At 45.2% G+C, this 21,119-nt stretch overlaps 1 protein-coding gene and 1 long non-coding RNA gene across 5 annotated transcripts in view; one reads left to right on the top strand and one right to left on the bottom strand.

Moving 5' to 3' along the window:
- Nucleotides 1-21,119, bottom strand: part of Znf704 (zinc finger protein 704) — a 177,566-nt gene that overhangs the window by 18,472 nt on the left and 137,975 nt on the right. For all 4 annotated transcript variants that reach the window (XM_021158282.1, XM_021158283.2, XM_021158280.2 and 1 more), the window contains 2 exons: nt 14,880-14,983; nt 11,354-11,580 (listed from right to left, as the gene is read on the bottom strand). In XM_021158282.1, the coding sequence (XP_021013941.1) occupies nt 11,354-11,580; nt 14,880-14,983 (331 nt within the window). The remainder of the gene's footprint in view (nt 1-11,353; nt 11,581-14,879; nt 14,984-21,119) is intronic.
- On the top strand, nt 1,656-17,309 carry LOC110291248. Its single transcript, XR_002377543.2, has 3 exons — nt 1,656-1,722; nt 1,984-2,081; nt 16,782-17,309. It is a non-coding gene; the product is annotated as an uncharacterized LOC110291248 (long non-coding RNA).

The raw sequence follows: 21,119 nt of genomic DNA on the forward strand, positions 1-21,119 counted from the left end.
TGCTGAGAGTGGGGTGTTGAAGTCTCCCACTATTAATGTGTGGGGTGTATGCTTTGAGCTTTACTAAAGTTTCTTTTATGAATGTGGGGTTTTTGGAGCATTGATATTCAGAATTGAGAGTTCATCTTGGTAGATTTTTCCTTTGCCCAGTATGAAGTGTCCTTCCTTATCTCTTTGATAACTTTTGGTTGAAAGTTGATTTTCTTTGATACTAGAATGGCTACTCCAGCTTCTTTCTTGGGACCATTTGCTTAGAAAATTGTTTTCCAGCCTTTTACTCTGAGGGAGTATCCCATCTTTATTACTGAGGTACATTTCCTGTATGTAGCAGAATGCTGGGTCCTGTTTACATGTCCAGTCTGTTAGCCTAGGTCTTTTTATTGAGGAATTGAGCCCATTGATGTTAAGAGATATTTAGGGAAAGTGATTGTTACTTCCTGTTACTTTTGTTGTTAGAGGTGGAATTATGTTTGTGTGGCTATTTTCTTTTGGGTTTGTTGAAAGATGACTTTCTTGCTTTTTCTAGGGTATAATGTCCCTCCTTGTGTTGTTTTCCACCTGTTATCCTTTGTAGGGCTGGATTTGTGTAAATTTGGTTTTGTCATGGAATACTTTGGTTTCTCCATCTATGGTAATTGAGAGTTTTGCTATGTATAGAAGCCTGGGCTGACATTTGTGTTCTCTTGGGGTTTGTATAACATCTGTCCACAATCTTCTAGCTTTCATAGTCTCTGGTGAGAAGTCTGGTGTAATTCTGATAGGTCTGCCTTTATATGTTGCTTGACCTTTTTCCCTTATGGCTTTTAATATTCTTTGTTCAGTAATTCAGTGTTTTGATTATTATGTGATGAGATTATCATTCTGGTCCATTTGGAGTTCTGTAGGCTTCTTGTATGTTCATGGGCATCTCTTTCTTTAGGTTAGGGGAGTTTTCTTCTATAATTCTGTTGAAGATAATATTTACTGGCCCTGTAAGTTGGGAATCTTCTCTCTCTCTTCCTTAGGTTTGGTCTTCTCATTGTGTCCTGGATTTCCTGGATATTTTCCATTAGGAGCCTTTTGTATTTGGCATTTTCTTTGACTGTTGTGTCAATGTTTTCTATGGTAGCTTCTGCACCTGAGATTCTTTCTTCTATCTCTTGTATTCTGTTGGTGATGCTTGATCTATGTTTTCTAACTCCAGGGGTGTCTCCCTTTGGATTTCTTTATTGTTTCTATTTCCATGTTTATATCTTAAATGATTTTGTTCATTTCCTTTGCCTGTTTGATTGTACTTTCTTGTAATTCTTTAAGGGACATTCGTGTTTCTTCTTTAAGGGCTTCTAGCTGTTTACCTTTGTTCTCCTGTATTTCTTTAAGGGAGTTATTTATGTTCTTCTTAAAGTCCTCTATCATCATCATGAGAAGTGATTTTAGATTCAAATCTTGTTTTTCTAGTGTGATGGTATCCAGGACTTGCTATGGTGACAGAATTGGGTTCTGATGATGCCAAGTAACCTGGAACCTGTCCTTCCTGTGATCCTGCTTGTGTCAGAACTCCTCAGAGTTCAGCTGTCTCTGTGATCCTATGATTCTGGGATCCTGGGATTCTATGATCTTGGGCGTGTTAGAGCTCCTGGGAGTGAAGCTTCCTCTGGGTGTTGTGGGACTGGCTGTGGAGTTCATGCTCAAGGTCTGCTCAGGGCACCCAGCCCAGACTGGATGGATGAGCAAGGTTTTAAGGTAGATTTAAGCAGAGACAGTTTTAGATTACACAATAAAAAGGAACTGAGAAGAGGGGGTGGAGTGAAACAGGAGGACCTGCAGAATATCGGAATAAGCTTGGTCCAGTCCCAGAGTTTCTCAAAAACATCTCCCCATTAGCAGAGTCTTCCTAGAAGTGGAAGAAAGAGGGCAGGATTGCAAAAATAGGTGAAGTATGGGTGTAGAGAACCAGTTGCAACACTTCTGTGTCTGGATAGTTAAGAGTGCTTGTTCTTGCAGACCACCCAGGCTTGATTCCCAGGATCCATATGGTGCCTCAGAACCATGCGTAACTGTAGTTCCAGGGATCTGACACCCGCTTCTTACCTCTGCCAAGAGTAAGTGTACACATGGTTTATGTACATACATGCAGATGAAACAGTCATACACACAAAAATAAACAGGCTGCGGTGTCCAGCTAATCCAGTAATGGTTGGCTATGAACAGAAAGTCTAGTAAGAATCCATAAGTTTCTCTGTTTAAAAGGCTACATGTCACAATGGGTCTTCACTAGAACCTGGAATCCTGAAGAAATGGGCTCTAATGCCAATGAAGGAATGGATTTGCTAGTGAGGGTGAAAGCAACCAAGCATAAAGCAAAAATGATACTAAAACTTTATAAAGCAAATACTGGGCCTTTAATCCCAGCACCCAAGAGGCCAGCCTGGTCTACATAGGGGGCCCAGGACAGCTAGAGCTATGTAGAGAGACTATGTCTCAAACAAACAAACCCCAACCAATCAAAAAACTGGGAAAAATTATATTTTATGTTAATTTCAAAATTTAAAAAGTATCCTATTTTTGGCGTTTTTGCTGGTATGTTTCTTGGCTTTTGCTGGTGCTGAGGGTTTGAACTGAGGGCCCTGAGCATGCTTGGTGAACAATCTATATTGAGATCCATTGCTATCTATTCTTAACTTATACAAATTATGTCTCATCTGGGCAACCTGGCACACTTTCTTATTCCCAGCACTCAGAAGGCAGAGGTATGTGAATCTCTTGTGAGTTTGAAGCCATGTTGGTCCACATAGGGAGTTCCAGACCAGGCAGGACTATATAGTGAGATCCTGCCAACAAAACCAAAGCAAACTGAACCTGACTTGACTAATAGAGCCTGCCTAAATCTGGAGACAAGCAAACATGAGGGGAGGTTTGTCGCAGCTTCAATGGGCTTGGGCAGCTTTGCTCTACGCAAGCCAAGGGTCCGCTTCCCTAGGCCAGAGCCACTTAATGGAAGCTTAATTCTTTTCAATATATTCACTCTATCCAGTTGAAATCAACCTCTGTCCACAAACTGACTACTTGCTGCTCTGGCAGAGCAAAGCAAGCCACAGGAGGAGGAAAAAATAGCTAAATAAACAACGGCCAAAATGCTGCGTGGGCCAAGCTGTCTGGAGGAAGCCAAACCAAGCAGCTCCTGGCCAAGTCACAGCAACCAAGTGTGAACGGCCTATCTGTGCTCAACGCTGGCCCCTCCTTAGGGCGCCAACAGATGTGCTTCCCACAAAGGCATGGGCAACAGCTGAAAATTCACCCCCAGTCCAAAGTGATTTTGTTGAACATCAAAGTCCTGTCAGCTGACCTGAAGTCTCGCAGACAGGCCCTCTTTATAGGGAGCAGCCGAAGGACAGAGGAAGGGGAGAGGAGGCCCCTATTAGCGGGAACTTGTACCTCCTACCTCAGCTAATATTACAACAGTTCCAGGAGAGCTGGGCACTCCAGACAATTGCAGACTCGGAATTTTAACACTGTCCCACGTGAGGTGTGTAGATGTTTCCTGGCAGGCTCTTCGGTTATCTGCTCGTGGGTTAAAGAGAAATTCTGGAGATTCCACAACTGTATGGCTGGTTGGAAGACTAAGTGCCCCGGTGCTGGTGACACCCCCTTTGACCTCAGCTCTCAATCTTTTTATTTATTTATTTATTTATCTTTTTGAGTTAGTACTTTGCTATGTAGCCCAGGCTGGTCTTGAACTTGAGATCCTCCTGCCTCAGCCTATTGAGTACTGGAACAACAGGCCCGTGCCACAAATCCTGACTCACAATCCTATTTTCCACCCCAAGATAGGGTCTTACTATGCAGTTCTGCCTGTCCTGAAACTTACTGTGTAGACCAGGCTCTCACAGAGATATGTCTGCCTATATGCCCCCTCCCCAGACTGTGCTGAGATTAAAGGCTTGAGCACCACACCCGGCCACAGTGCTATTTTAAAATGGTTTCATACTTGGGATATATGGAGTGCCTTCTATTTTCCCGATCACAAGACGAACAGGGTGGCTGGCAGCGGTAGCTTTCCATTCCAGGTGGAGGGGCATGGCTTGATTTTGAAGTATGATATGACATGCTTAGCTTACACTGAATTAATAGTCTAGAGGTCATAAGAACACCACTGTAGCACAGTGGCCTAGTGCTGAGGTGATGGTTTTGTACACTGTGTGAAGATGTGGCTCTGTCCTCCCTTGCCTGCCTAAGGCACATTCTGATTGGTTAAAATGAGAAGCCTATGGCCTAGAGCAAAAGGCAGAAGAGTAAGGTGGGACTTCCAGACAGAGAGGACTCTGGGAGAGGAGGCATGGGAGATTCCCTACCCAGACTTGGAGGAAGTCTGACATATGAAGCTGAGAAGAGGGGCCGTGGGCTCCATCTCCAGCATTGTATAAACACATAGGCACACTTGGGAGGTAGACAAAGTCAGTCAAGGCCATCCTCAGCTCCACAGTGAGCTCGAGGATAGCTTGGTCTTGAAGTAAGGCTGTCTTAAAAACAAAGAACAATCAAGACTTCCCTGTGCACAGCATACACACAATGCAGTCTCCTGTGGCTGAATCCCCACGACACGCTGACATTCTGACAGTGGCCCACTGCTCTGCGCATTGGTAGCTTTTCTCGTTTTTGGTAGTGTGGTATTCGACTATGAATACACCAGTCTCCTCTTTCACATGCCTGCTGGCAGACATCTGCGTTGCTTCCGGTTGGGGTGATAATGAATAAAGCCGCAATGAACCTTTGTCTAGGAGTCTTTTTGTGGACATGCATTTTCTTTTCTCTTAGGTAAATACAGATGCAACTGTAGAGTTCCTGGGTTGTATGCTTAGCACATAATTAACTTGTAGGAAATTGCCAAACTAGTTTTCAAAGTAGTTATACCACATTTTGCATTTCCACTGGCAACGAGTGAGCATTCATTCCTGTTGCCAGAACTTAGGACCTTGTACGAACCCTACATCCTTCCACTTTCCCTCAGTCAGTCCCACCATGGCTGGCATTGCAGTGATAGGAATTTACTGGTGGTGGCCTGTCCAGGATAGAGGTAAACGTGCGGCCTGACGGTTCCTGAGTTACTAAGAATCCCTAGTCAACTATTTTCTTAATCCATGGATTCTAGAAGTACATTTTGTCCTGTTGCCTCCTAGGTGAGATTGGATGGTTAGGATGACTGTAGATGATGTCTGAGGTCCTCAGTGCTCCAGCACCCTCAACCTAGGGACCACATGGCTGGCCCACCCTGGATTCTGGGCGCCCAGGGCTCTGATCTGTGCTCTTCCTCTCCTGGTTAACTGTTTGCTGCTCTTCCTGATGATGTGTCGTTCCAGAGAAACACATATAGATGAAAAGATGGAAGAGCCATGAATGCTGCTAATGCTTGCTGTGCTGTGCTGTGCTGTGCTGTGCCTTGGATGCTGGGCGGGTGGGGGGCTAGGGAACCCTAGGTATGGAGACAATAGAACACTTGCCTCCATCCTGATACGTATTGATACGTCAGTGCCGAGTGGCTCAGGGTGGTGAGCCTTTCTATCACCCAGTGTACCTGTGGGGTTGATGTGGTCACACACTGTCCTCATTGGGACCGCTTCTGCACAGCACTCCTTTGGGAGACCTTCCTGCTCCTGAGAAGCAGATTAGGAATGAACACTGTAGAGTTCACGATGCAGGTGGACACCATTGTTTCAGGATATGTAACCACACTGTGGACCCCGAGATTATGTTATTTATTGGAAAAACATTTCTAGTTGTGGTGTAGCTCAACCCTAACACACACTTTTAATCCAGGAACATTTTGCTTGTATACTGTAAACAAGATTAAGTAAAATCAACCATGGGTCAAGAGGCATTTGACAGGGAGCGAATATGTGATTATTAACAAAAAGACATAGTAAGAGGGAGTCAGTAGGAGTCCTGATAGGCAGATGCACAGGAAGTAGAAGGGAGGACACTCAGTTTTGGGAGGTCCACTAAGGAGGAAGGTCAGTGGCTGCTTCTCTACCTGTCTGAGCTAGCAGGCTTTAACTCCAGCATCGGCAGCATCTGGCTCCCAAGTTTTCATTGGCAAAATTGAACAATTGGGATTTTGTTTAAAACAACACATTATACTCATGAGTTTTGTAGATCTGTGTGTTTTGGGAGATAAGTATAAGCCCCAAAGATAAAAAATGCAGAGTGCAGCAAATGCTTAACTCATGGTTAAAGACCACACAGCTACGGAAACTCCTGTGTTAGCTTACAGCTTCCTGCTTTGATTCAAGCTCCCCTCCAACCAACCCCCAGTAAAATTGTCCATGGTCACCACACCTACGAACCAAGTGAAAGTGATGAAAACCAGGATTTATAAGTGCCTCTGGGATACTGTTGCTGGTCCAGAATCTGCCAGAGCTACCCAAACTCACACCATTGCAGTGAGTTTTCTCACATTAACCCCAAAAGTGCACTGGGTGACTGAGGGGCTCACAGTCACCGTGAGCCATTCAGCACTGATCTATCAATACAGGATCAGGCCCATGGCATCTTGTCTCTATGCCTAGGGTTCCTAAGCTCCCGACTCACTCAGCATCCAAGAGTGAAAGCACAGCACAACACAGCACAGCGTTGCTGGGTGCATACTATTTCTCTCTCCTCTTTTCATGCAATCCTCACAACAGGTACATCAGGATGGTACCTCCATTTTTATTTTTCAGATAGCAGGCTGAAACACCAGAGGTGACACACCCCAACTTCAGAATACACAGAACATCATACCTAAATATGACAGAACCAGGAATCTGACTTTCCAGAAGGTCTTTTGGAATTGGTAGTTAACTTCTAGCCTTCTACAGAATTGGTTTTCTCTGGAGAGTACCATAGTGCCCATACTTTGGGTCATTGCATCACCTCGTGGTCATGACAGGAACTGCATCTTCTCAGAGTCCCAATCACATTCCATAGTAGTTCGGAAACAATCTATTTGAAACCAGAGGAAACTCCTTTCATGGGTATTTTCTTCCCTATTCTAAGGAGGAATGAAGTATCCACCCATTGGTCTTCCCTCTTCTTGATTTTCTTGTGTTTTGAAGATTGTACCTTGGGTGTTCTATGCTTCTGGGCTAATATCCACTTATCAGTGAGTGCATATCTAGTAACTTCTTTTGTGATTGGGTTACCTCACTAAAGTTTGGAACTAAGACTAAGGATGGGCCATCCAGAGACTGCCCCACCTGGGGATCCATCCCATAATCAGCCACCAAACCCAGACACTATCGCATATGCCAGAAAGATTTTGCTGAAGGGACCCTGATAGAGCTGTCTCATATGAGGCTATGCCAGTGCCTGGCAAACACAGAAGTGGATGCTCACAGTCATCTATAAGATGGAACACAGGGACCCCAATGGAGAAGCTAAAGAAAGTACCCAAGGAGCTGAAGGGGTCTGCAAGCCTATAGGTGGAACAACAATATGAACTAACCAGTACCCCCAGAGCTCGTATCTCTAGCTGCATATGTAACAGAAGGTGGCCTAGTGGGCCATCAATGGGAAGAGAGGCCCCTTGATCTAGCAAACTTTATATGCCCCAGTACAGGGGAATGCCAGGGCCAAGAAGTGGGAGTGGGTGGGTAGGGGAGCAGGGCAGGGGTAGGGTATAGGGAACTTTCCGAATAGCATTTGAAATGTAAATAAAGAAAATATCTAATAAAATCTAATTAAAAAAAAAAAAAACAGAGGAAAAAAGTCTGCTAGATTCTGCCCTCCCAAAGCTGGCCAACTGATGTGCAGAGCCAGGATGGCCTGGTGCCTCTCTCACATTTCACTGCTGTGGCTGAGGAATGAGTAGAGTCCCTCTTCGGCCTCAGCTCCCACCGGGCCATTGACTAGGCTGCCCACATGCCATTCGCCTCTGTGGATTCTTTAACTCATCTTGCTCACAAGCAGCCTCTATTATTTATGCTAAGCTCACTGTATTTCTGTCACAATATAAACAACCTTGGGCAATTCATACAAATGTAATCACTTGCTTCTGCAAAGTGGGAATCAGGTTGTACCAAAAACTGTGGGTACGATTAAATGAAAAGCTGCATTTATAAACATCTGATAAACTGTGACAAAACATGTAAATGTAGTGATTATCAGATAATATGTGTCTGTGCAAAGCACTGCACACTTTGAACTTCCTAATGTGAGTGTTAGCAGGTCAGATAGAGCCGATGGTGTCCGCAATCATGACCCATACCTATGTGCAGTGAACAGTTCTCTTGCTGTGTTTACAGCCTAGGGAATGAATGTCTGTTAAAAGAGTGCATGCTCTCGTATGTGGAATCACATTTAATAACTTCACAACTGTCCCTCAAGGTGTGAGGGCGCATTACCAGGTTTACAAAAAGGTGCCATCTCGAGGGTCAAGCTGGCTTTCTTAGGGTCTCAGAGCAGTGGCTGGGGGATGGACTGGGGATCATTTGACATGGTCTAGGTGCTTCCAAACGTTCTGAGTGACGGGCCACAGTACAGGACCCACTCACGTGTCAGCACACAGTTGAGATGAAAACCCCACAGAGGGCAGTGCTGACCCCACATTCAGCGGATCCTCACACCCGCTCACCTCTCATTACAGTGACTCACAGCCTACCAGTCACTCTGGGAGTAGAAGGTTCTCAAACAACCTCCACTAGATAACAACCTCTACTGCAAATGACTGTTGATTTCAAGTGGACAGTAAGAATCTAAAAGAACAGGCAAGAAATTAGGAAGTTCCATCAACAAAACAGACTGTCTGCCCAGACAAACTAGTTATTTCATAGGCTTATATCCTTTCCATTGGTAGTCAGTTCTCATCCCCCATGATTACCGACCTAATGCACGCAGGTTGCTAAAGTGCATCCTTAAACACAGACATGCCAAGGAACATTCCTTTTTCTCTTCTCCTGGGTGGTGGTGCTACCCTGGTTGTCAGTGTGTACAGTTGGAGTTCCCATCTTTTATGGCAAATTCTGAGATTTCTTTGATGCCCGAGAGGTACATTTCTTGAAGCTCCCTGGGTGAACGTGCAAATGCTGATGTATATTTTTAAGTCACCAATGTGTTGATGACAGAATAGATGCCCTCTTTGGTGGGAGTCATTCAGCCCAGATCAGAAGGGTATGAGAGACTGAGACAGAAGAAGTTGGCATTGCGAGTACTACAATGAGTTCTGTAGAGACCGTTGAGACGTGGTTTGAAATGTACAGTACCTGTAATGGCAGAGCTTGCATCCTGCAACAACTGAAGACAGCGTTTAAAGCTATTCTAGTCCCTTCACACACCAACCTGTGCACACCCAGCTCTCAGTGAATGAATGAACCAGCTCTTGTGCCCTGCTTCCAGGCTGTTCAGCATTTTGCCTATGGTGCTCAATAAATATTAGTTCACTAAACAGCAGGGTGAAGAGCAGCTGTCCTATTTTCTTTTTAAACTACTCAAAGTAAGTTTAGATACAAATGGTCAAGGCCGCACAACATGGCGCCATCAGTTCCTTTATCACTGTGGGGAAGGCTGAGTCTAGAAGAAAACACCTAGTTCTAAACAACCCATTTGTGTCCACACTGAGCATTTTGTAAATGAAGCCTATGGTCTTCAAATAAGTGGTGTGTTTGTGTGTGTGTGTGCACGCACGCACGTGCCTGAAGGTCAGAGGACACCCTGGGTGTCAGTTCTGTGTATCTAGCTTGTGAGGTTTTGGAGATTCTCTCATCTCCATCATAGAAGCACTGAGACTCTGGAAGCTGTGTCCATCTTCTAAGGATTCTGACGATCTGAACTCTAGTCCACACGCTTGCCTGTCAAGTCCTGTACCCATGCTGTGGGGAAGCTCCCATTTTTTCCTCTGGTGATGCAACTGTTTGCTAATTTTGCTGAGGTATGTGGATAGCCTACCCGAGCCAGTCCAATGCAGCCTGACCAGGGAAGAATATGACTTTCAGTTCTATAAAACATACAAACTGATCTCTGATAGGTGATTGATCAATTAATTCATTAATGCAGTTTGGAAGCACTAGAGGGCCCCTGTTCTATGTCTGAGGTCTTGCCACAACACTGGCCATACTTATGAGTCAGGACTGTTTGCTTAGAATCCCTGGAAATGGCAGGCTAAACAAGAGTTCAGCTCCACACTGCTGTGTATTCTCTCTGTGTATTCTATCCATGGGTCCAAGTGTCTCGCAGAGTGCCCTTGCATAAGATGGACTCTTCAGGCAGGACCCTGCTTCTGGGAACAGCAGGATACTGCACAAAGGCCCTCCTTTCTGGTGGATGGCCCTATCCTCAGGGCATACCCAGAGAGAGCCATGGTAGTGCTCACTGCTGCACACTGTGAGTGATGCCAAGGGAAGCAGAGAGGATGCTGGACCACATTCAGGGGAGGACAAGGCTGACTACATCCTTGGGGCTGCAGTTTGCCTTGTTTATGAGTCATATTTAAGAATGATGACACCCATATAAAATTAAAAACTAGCATTAAAAAAAAAATCACAGCTTCACATAACTTTCAAACAATGCTGAAGTGTTCCCTAGATTTAGTAGCAGTGTTGCAGTCTATGAAATAAAAATGCTTCTATAAAACAGAGGGTGACAGGTCCGTGAGAATGATGTAGGTGGGTAAAAGCACTTGCTGCCAAATCTGAGTTCAATTCCTAGAACCCACATAGTGAAAGAGAGACCAACTCCCACAAGCTGTTGTCTAACTTCTATATACACAAACAAACACACAACACACAGCATAAATAATGTTAAAAAACCGGAAACCCAGAACATGGTGACAGTAAATGAAAGATTCCTGAAGAGAATGAAGAGGCTGTGGATCTGGATGGCAGCTCTGGTGGACTGCAGGGCTATGGAACAAATGTATCCTGGGACCTTGGTCTCTACAGAGCTCTACTGTGAGGACCGACACATGTATGGTCAGTCAGTCTAATGAGCTCTAATCTATTCATCTATTTAGCTATTCTTTACATTTGTGTTTGGTAAACATAATTTTGGGGATGAAGTAGACATGTTTATATGTTAGCTTTTATGTAGCTCTTCTATCTAGCTGTATAAAATGAACAAACGCTTTTGGGCTAACAGAAGCAGAAAAGAAAAAAATACTGTATTTTAAGAGCATGCACCCACAGGAAGCCTCAGTTCAGTATTTCAGCTTCCAAGAAAGGTAAGGGTGTTAGACAATGTATACACAGATGGAGCACACATGTCGGATGGGACACAGACATGGAGGTTTCAGTCGGTTTTGGCTTTAATTGGGGAATCTGCAATGTCAGAGACCGCTAAGACCAGGCATGGGGTGAGACTGCATACCAGGACCTTGGGTGCACAACGCAGTGCACAGCACACCTACCTTTCTCTTCCTGGGAATGGGCTCATCGAAGAGCAGGTTGCTGGCGTCTGCCTCGTCAATGCCATCGTCAGGTGGAGCGGGGCTGCGGAAGGGCTTGAAGCTGTCAGCTGACAGTGGTGGAGAGGGCGTGGATGGGTTGGACTGGTCACTCGGAGCGCTCCAGCTCCAGTAGCCGCTGCTGCTGCTGCTGGATGGTGCACCTTCCTTCCAGGACCCGCTGAGACCCTCTGTGAACACAGGGGACAGCAAGTGAGAGCCTCCGGGAAAGGGGCTCTGTCTTCACCCACCCCAGTCACACGGTTCTTTCTAAGCAGTTGTTCTAGCCACACTGCAACACACTGTCTGTGCTCTCAGTGAGCATTCTAGTGTGAGGCTCCTTCCTTGGAATTGGTGGAGATCATACAAGAACAAGAAAATAATCATTACTTCTTGTTCACCAACTGTGCGCCTCTGGTTTGCTGGCTGAAGTGCTTCTGAGTGGGAGACTGCCCATGGTAGCTTCCCAAACTATCTGGCCAGCAAGCCTCCACCCTGCTCCTCCCCATCCCAATTTAAAAATGGCATTACTCATATAACTACGGTTCTTAGGATATATGCATAAGAAAGTAGACAAAAATTCTGTGAGAAATGGTAATTTCTAGATAGGCATCTAAAGCAAGTTCCCACTACTGATGAAAACACATAATAGGGCCTTAGATTCTGACTGCTTTTATATCCCTTTAAACTTAATTGTCAAAGTCAGTATACAGAGCTTTGTGATGGCATTTTCATATATCAGGGTCATGACCCCTCACTCTAATTTCCCCTTTCCCTCTGGCCCCCAATTATTAGTCTCCTCCTTCACACTTATCAGTCCCCATTTCTGCTTACACACCCTGAGTTCCAATCCCCCCTAGACCTTAGGGCACTCATCTGCCTGCTCTCTACCTAGGAAATGAACCTGGCTGGCCAAGGCTAGAATTGGTCTGATAGTGGCCCTTGGTCTTGCAGAGCATGTAGGTCCTCCACTGTGAACATCCTTATCTCTGTGGCAGAGCTGGATGGCATCAGGGTTTACTGGCAATGCCTACTGACCAGACCGATGCCCAAACGAACTATAGGTAGTCTGACAGAGATTACTTCCTGCTAATGTCAGAGGAGGGGCTTTAGTCACTACAGATTTACTTTATCTTTCAAGATGCCCAAACTTAATTAGCACTTACATAAACTACTTTTTTTCTGGGTAGTTTCTCTTCCATATTTATGTGCACCACGAATATATTAAAACTAATTATGAGGGGGGAGGAGGAAAAAAAAATCCCAAAATGCCTCATTAAAAAATACTATCAATGTCTGTGTAATTACTAATGCAGTAAAGATGACTAGTAGACTAGCATTTGTGGGAAATCATGACCCTTACCTAATTAATTATAGATTTCCAGCAAATTCCTCAACTACACAAAGCTAAAAGTTGAGTAGAAGTCACTAGGTTTAGAGCTGAAGTTCTACAGAAGCTGCCATTTCGTGGTGGTAAACCTCTGCCAGAATTAAATGGTCATTTCTGCATACCTGCACTTTGCAAGTATCAAAGTGACTTCGAGTCTCCTTCCTGCAGACTGATGGCTGAATACGGTGACCTCCTAAAACTAGCACAAGGCGTGAAAACCAATGACTTCCTCGCATACCCTACCGCACAAAAATCAAAGTGACAGTGCTGGATACACATGCTACCACATCACAACGGAGCAGCTGAACTGCTTTTGAAAACTAGCAATTCTCACAGTGCACTACAGCAGCGTGTCGCGTCGGCTTACCAGCTTGAATTCTTCACTCTTTCACCGGGAGGCCGAAGCGATTCAGAAAGGGCCATTGCAGAGTGTTCCCTGGGCTACAGCACCCAAGGGAGTGTAAGCCAAAGACCTCCTAATGGAACAACCCGTCTCAGGCAGGCACAGGAGAACATCACAACAGGTTCCCCTACTCACTGATACACCACAATTCTGGAGAACGACTATCCTCCCACCCAAACTCGTGATTTTGTTATTATAAATTGCTTCCCTTGCTTTAAAAATTAGCTTCCTTTTGAAAACCAGTGGGAGACATCACATTTAGCACTTAGGTAGTTATTTTTTTAAAGTTTTTATTTATATACTTGTTTATTTTGAGGCAGGCAGGGTCTCTGTGTAGACCAGGCTGCCTCATCAATTCACAGAGACTGCTGCCCCTTCAGTGCTGGGATTAGTGGCGGGTGCCGTCATGCCTAGGTAAATAGTTGTGTGTGTGTTTTTTAACCACAAATGAGCACTGGCATACTCTTATTGCTGAGCTAACAGAAATTTGCAATTGAAGAATCAAAAGGTTTACTTTAATTTTAACCTTTAAATACAAAGTATCAATAGAAATGTTCTCAATTTTTTAAAAAACAATTGTATGGTATTCAAACTCATTCCTAGAATGGTTTGTGGGCTACCCCAGTTTTACCTCCAGCCACGCTGCCTAGATGAGAAAGGCAAATCTGGGTATTTGCCAAGAGGCTCCCAAAGGCCACTAAGCAAGAATGGCTACTTCATCTCAATGCCTGTGCCTATGCAGTGCATGTAAGTTCATCTGTGTATGTCTGTATTTAAATGCACACACTTACACACATGCTGCCTGCTGTCCTAATCCAAACTTTCCCCTCTCTGTGTGGATCACCTTAGGTATGCAGGACCTGTCATGATAAAGTGCCTAGTATCATCCATCCAACTCCAGCTCCCGCTGTCTGCTTTCCTGACTAAATTAAATGAAGTGCAGATTAAATGAAGCCTGATTAGAAAGGCAGATCTGGAATGAAGCAGATAGGACCTAGAAATGTAGTACGGTCATTTCTACGTCAAGCCACACATGCCTTGGCTTACTTCTCTGTAAAGCAGTGACAAGAGAACTGCATACACTTGTTGGTAGACATACGATGACATAGAGCAAGCAGCAGACAGCAAGTCTGTGCTCAGTCAATGTACTAGCTATTAACAAGGCCGTGACTGACAGTCTTCTCCCCAGGAGACTGCACAGTCCCTAGAAGTACGGCCACTATTTCTATTCTGTTGATATGTTCAAATCTTCTAGGTGGCATCTGATAAGTATACAGTGAGTTTGTGAATGGACTAAGTAATTCTCTTTGGTTATGAAGTGTATGGTAATGCTTCTACAAACTACTCAACCTTCAGTGTGCTCACTGGTACAATCAAAAGGAAATGATGCTGGGAAGACAAGTTTGTTAGACCATTCTCCGGTTTCCTGAGGAAAAAGGCACATAAGTACTGCACAGATATGTCCTGAAACAGAGTAATCAAGTGGTAGAACTCAGTGTCTGTGAGCTGTGTAGGTGAGCACATCAGTATCCTGGGGTGTAAGGGAGAGGAGCGGGGGAGGCTGACGGCCCAGGGTCTCTACTTCCCGCATATTCTTCAATTTGAAACCAACTGTTTATTGGGAGGAATGAGAGTCCTAGGAGAGAGAGAGGCCTTGCTCTTGGAGCTAATGGGCACATTCCATACTCCAGACTCACCATTAGGCCGCACAGGAGGGCTTCGGACCAAAGGGCTGGTTGACAAGCTGGTCAATACCATGGCTGCAGTCACCTTGTCCATGTCCAGTTCCTCTGAAGATTTTCTGTAAAACAGGAAGAAGTGCTGTCTGTCTGGGCTCACGCTATCGACGGTGGGCAAGCAAGCCATTACAGGCTGCCACATTTACTTTATAATGAATCCTCAGGAAAAGCCAATGTTCTGCCAGTTGATTTATGGATAAGAGGTCACACGATCAAATTGAAGCCATATGCACCAGGAAGAAGAGGGTACCTTTATTCATTGTTCATCCAACAACTACCTATTGAGTGTGCTGATGTGCCAGAAAGTTGCTGCTGCAGGTACCAGTGATGCTGAATAAGACAGACAAACCAACAGGAACAGAAGCCTCTCTGACCATGGCAAGTGCTATGAAGGACATCAGCAGTGGATACCACAGGGTGTAAATGTCTCTGAGGAGCAACTCCTGAGGTGATTCGACGGTAAGGAGGACTGAGTCCTGGGAGCGGAGAGAAGTTAATTGCTACAGCAGTGGTAGCCTGAGGTACACACTAGAGAGAGGAGAGGGGCAGAGCTGGCTCCACTGTGAGACAATGGAATGTTTGTTCTTTATTCTGCATGGAGGTGCGAGTCACTGAACACTTTCAATAGCTCATGCCCATGGCACAAAGCTGAGCTAGCAACATGAAGGATGGAATAAAGAAAAGGCAGAACAGAAAAGAGAGGTGGTAAGACCACTGACAGGATACAGATGAAAAAAATAGTGGTTGGGAGTGGGGTGGGGTTGTGACTGTGGGGCTGGTGGGGAGAAGTGGTATCTGGATGGCCCTGGTACCAGTGCGAGCCTCCACTGACAGGACAGCAACGAGGCGACAAAAGCATTGAGGGGTGTTTAAACCCGAGTCTCCCACTGCCCTTTACACTGAGTGTGTGTGCTGTGTGCATGTATGTGTGTGCAAGTGTTTATGTAAGTGGGTGGGTGGAGAGGCAGTGTGCATGCATGTGGACTTCCCAGGTTGATGTTGGGAATCTTCCTTTATGCTTCTATTACCTTATTCACTGAGACAGGGTGGTCCCAGCCGGCTTGCTCAGAATTACCTATTTATACCTTTGGAGGCTGGAGTCACAGCTTTCTAGGGCTCTGACCTCTGGCTCTAACCACTGAACCATCCATCTCCTCAGCTCTGAGCTCTGGGGCTCTCACCACTGAGACATCACCTCAGCTCTGAGCTCTGGGGCTCTCACCACTGAGACATCTCCTCAGCTCTCATGCCTGGTTCTCGTTTTACTTTCCACATGAACTCACGGACGATGGGGCATGGGAGCAGCTATGGTTACTGAGTGAGACAAGAAGGCTGCTCTCCTTTAATTCTGGCCAGTTAACCATGAATGTGTAAGATAGCCATCATGGTGACTAGAGTCAGCTTGTGTAAGATTATTTCTATGGAAAAGATAAATCTGAGAGGCAAAACTTTCTGGAGTACACCGACATAAAATAAATGACACTCCCTCCCAGAAAATGAACATCTTCTAATTAGGGAAGATGTTGGAGAAGCACAGCAGAGGATTCCTCAGCCATAGCTGCAGATGGACTGTCACCCTGACAGGTGTGAGAGGAAAGCCGAATGGCTCTTCCCTTGCACAGGATGGGGTGAGGGGTGTTTACCTCAGATGGTCAACCTCATCTTCTCGATGGGACTCAGAATCCTTACGGTAACAAAAAACCTCTAAGCCTGCTCGAGAGGAAATTACCAGAGTGGGTGAACTGAGCTAGAGGCGTACCTTAAGTGTGGGCTGAGACAGTCCATGGTTGGAGGGTGGACTTAACCAAAGGGTGAAGGCTTGCTGGGCATAACCGTTTATTGTTTCTGTTCCTGCTTCAGATACGATGAGACCGCTGTCTGAAGCTCCTCTGCACGACTTCTCTGCAGATGGCTGTACTCTCAAACCGGGGCCAAAATACACGCTCCCCTGGCTGTTTCCTCACGTACTTTTGTCATAGCAGCAAGAGAAGCAACTTACACACTGGTAATGGTTTCAGCATGAACTTACAGAAAATGAGTCTGACTCCCGGATATCTACAACGATACTAGATTATTACGGGTTTCCATCGCCTGGTACACTTGGATTCAAGGAACGTCTGAAACACTCCTGTAAAATTCTTCTCCAAGGATCTATGTCCTTACACCCTAAACTGCTCCATCAAGAGGTAAATTATTTCTTTCAGTGCCTGGCAAATAAAAACACGTGTATAAGCAAGCAGGAGCCCGGACCATAAAATTGCTTCCATGGGAACTTACAAGACAATGGCACAGCCCAGAAGCAGAAAACCCTGCATACACTCTCAGCTATGGCTGCACAAGCTTTATACTCATCACAGTGGACAGGATCCCTACAGCCAGCAAAAGGTGATGCTGTTTACTACAGAAATGCAGCACCAGGGAAGGAGGGTGAGGCACCTTCATGCGCCCCGAGTGTTGTGCAGGCTCAGACTCCCTATGCGGTCATGATTACAGAGGGTAGGAGTAAGGAGAAAGGGGTTTTGAGAGCTGTGGAGGTCTTTCCTACCCCCCGATTGGTCAGTTTGAAGACAGGCACGGTGCCTGACTGGTCTGCAACTGTGGTGTAATCACATGTGGTTCATGTCCTGGTCAGGCCTTGAACCTGCCGAGCCAGTCCATCGGCAGCGGCCTGCTGGCGGGACACAGGAGCTGCCAGGGTTTTGTCTTATGTCAGGAGGCTGAGGAAGGAACCAGCCATCCTGGATATCTAGCCATGGCCTCTCTTCTTACCTGTCTGTTATACTGAGTCTAGCTCCTGGCCTCTCAAAAATCATGAGACAAAATGGACTCTTGTATGATATCTGTCAGGTACCTGATCATAGCAATGAGAAAATACACAACTAATACATCAAAACAGTTCTAAATCCAGGACCAGAGAGGAGCAGGCACCTGAGGATGGGAAGGTGCCCGCAACACTTGAAGGTTCCCAACAATACTTGTTAGACATCTGCCCACATCCATCTGGGTTTCAGAGTCCCTTCGCACTAATTCTCCTTGCATCATTTTGAGAGGCGTGTTTGTACTTTTTAACGTAAGGTAAACATTTTGTTTTAGAGGTCTAGCTGACAATTCAAATAATCAATGGCTCTGATGTGTCCTGGTCAGGCATGTGCCACACCACGCTTATAGACCAGGTTGGTGAGTCCAGGCTGGAAGCTTCTTTCATGCCAGCTAGCTCCCCAGTGTGCTGGAAGATGCCAGGGAGAACTGTGAGCAGCCTCACCCCTGGGTAGACTGAAATCTACACTGCTGACTGGCAGGGCAGGGTGTGTACACGGTACAGGGTTACAGTCTTAGGGGGGCAAGCAAGCACTTTCTTTTAGAATGGGGATCCTCTCCACTGTAAGGACCTCACCTCTGGTACTGTAATCCTGGCTGAAATCCTGTGGCTGAGGAGGTCTGAGGCACCAGTGGGGAGGCAGCTGCTGCTGCTTCTGAGCACCTGAGCTGACACTGTCTCTAGGACACCGTCTCTGCCAGCACCCTTGCTGGTGGACAGCAGGAACTGTAGAGAACCTACCAGGAAAGGGCTGGAAATGAGTGCCTGCTGAATGCTCAGTCACAAATGGGACATCTCTGTCACTCCCTGCAAGGCTCGGAGAACACCGTGGAAAGAGAGGACAAGAGCTGGCGGATGGGTGAGGTGTGGTAGACTGAAATCAAAAGCAGCCATGAGTTCCTGCATAACAGATAGGAGAGGGGAGGGCTGGCAAGGCTCACCTCCTCCAAGGACCCAACGGATGCTGGAAGAAGAGAAGTTTTCCTTGTGTTAAACCCCTGGTAAGATACTCATGCTCCTGTCAATAACCTCTCGCTCATGTCTCTAAGTTCCCCCAATGATTGCCTCACCAAAATAAATACATATGAAAATTTAAATCTAGAACAGGACAAAAAAGTCATTAAAGGAAAAGTGGAACTTTCTGGGAAGAATGTATCAGAGGGGGATGGAGAAGGCAATGTGGTGTAACCATGATCCAAATACATTATATATATGTATGAAAATGTAATGAAATCTGTTACCTCTGCAACTACTAAGTGCTAATAAAACATTAAAAATCAAAAAATTAAAAGCTGGGCGTGGTGGCGCACGCCTTTAATCCCAGCACTCGGGAGGCAGAGGCAGGTGGATTTCTGAGTTCAAGGCCAGCCTGGTCTACAAAGTGAGNGGTGGATTTCTGAGTTCAAGGCCAGCCTGGTCTACAAAGTGAGTGCCAGGACAGCCAGGGCTACACAGAGAAACCCTGTCTTGAAAAACCAAAAAAGAAAAAAAGAAAAATCAAAAAATTAAAAGCTGATTTAGTGGATTTTAAAATGAAAAACAATAGCGAGGACACCACTATAAACTATGAATTTATTTTACACATCACTTTAAACTGTGCATTTATATTTTACATTTCCAAAACTACTAGTACATTTCAAAGTAATTATTGATCTTCATACATAAAGCAGATTTCTGATGAGGAGGAGGAGGAAGAAGAAAAGGAGGAAGATGAAGAGGAGAAGGGAGAGGAGGAGAAGGAGGAGGAAGGTGACGATGACAAATTAGTGTAAGCAAGTATTTTTTGTTTCTTTAGCTTTTGCAGATTTTGGACACAGGGTCTCACAATGCTTTCCTTGCCAGCTTGAAACTTACTGTTTAGATGGGCTGGCCTTGAACATTGCAGCAATTCTCCTGCCTCTGCCTCCAGAGTGCAGGGATCATAGGTGCTACTGCCCCTAGCTAACCAGAGTGTTTGTTTATCTGGATTACCTTTGCATATTCCATTAGTTACTTGAGGTCACCACCACCACCACCACCACCAAAATCAAAGGAGTTCATGGCTAAAGTGCACTTAACCCAGATTCCTCGACAAGATTTGGGATCAAGTTACCAGATGCTGCAGCCTGGGTGGAGTGCTGCTTTTGTTTTTATCTTTGTTAATTTCTTTCCGTACTGTACTATCTAATTACTGATTAATTAGTGCGGCAGATCAAAGCCTTATAATTAACACTGAGAGATGATACATGAAGCAGGATCCGCTACACTTGGAGAAAACGGCTGAACAAACTTCTGGTAGACTTAAGAGTGGCGGGAGGGGCACCTGGGGTCATAATAAATACCTTCTCTTACTTTGAAATGGCATGGGCTATTACAAGCCACACCAAGCCCATATTTGCTAAAGACAGGCCTAACTAAACGATATTTCCCTCCACACTCAAGCTGGGGTTTACGGACCTCAGTAATACTTAGAATGATTGTTAAAGAAGAAGCATCTTCATCGACACTTTATACATCATCTTAGCCAAGGGAAGAAGGCGCTACACCCTAGGGTGCCACAAACTACATTAATCTACAATTAAAATGTTGTAGTAAGAACTAGAAATAAAGATGAATAATACCTTCCTTAAATTGGTACAAATCTAGTTCCTGTCAACTACTAAAATCTGTTGTCTAGACTGAAGTCAATCACTTCTTTGCTTACAATGCTGGGCTCAAACCCAGAGCCTGTACACGTGACAAAAGAGTTCAGCCACTGCAGAGCCTTGTGAGTACCGAAAAACAAGGCCTAGAACTAAAAACCCTTTCTTCTAGGGAAGATGAGGAACCCACAGCCAGCCTTGGAATCCAGGAAGGTTTAACTAAGAGTTTGGGAAACCAGATTTGGTAACCATCCATATGATTAGGCACTAACGTTTCCTTTGCTATAGGAATCTTCTAAGCAAAGTAATAGGTGGTGTGCTGGTTTGAATAAGCATGGCCCCCATGGGTGCATATATCTGAGTGCTAACTAATCAGGGACTAGCTCTACTTGAGGAGGACCAGGAGGTGTGGCCTTGGTGAAGTGTGCCACAGGCATGGGCTGTGACCTTTCAAAAGCCCACAACAGGCTCTCTTCCTGCTGCAGCGTATGGATCTGGATATAGAACTCTCAGGTACTTCTCCGGTGTTATGTCTGCCTTCCCCCTGCCATGTTCCTCTTCCATGATAATAATGAACTAAACCTCAGGAACTTTACACAAGCTCCCATTATATGCTTTTTATAAAAGTTGCTGTGGGTTCTTTTGTGATTGGGTTACCTCACTCAGGATGATGCCCTCCAGGTCCATCCATTTGCCTAGGAATTTCATAAATTCATTCTTATTAATAGCTGAGTAGTACTCCATTGTGTAAATGTACCA

Source organism: Mus caroli, chromosome 3, assembly GCF_900094665.2.
Source record: "Mus caroli chromosome 3, CAROLI_EIJ_v1.1, whole genome shotgun sequence".
In the NCBI taxonomy this organism is placed as follows: Eukaryota; Metazoa; Chordata; class Mammalia; order Rodentia; family Muridae; genus Mus; species Mus caroli.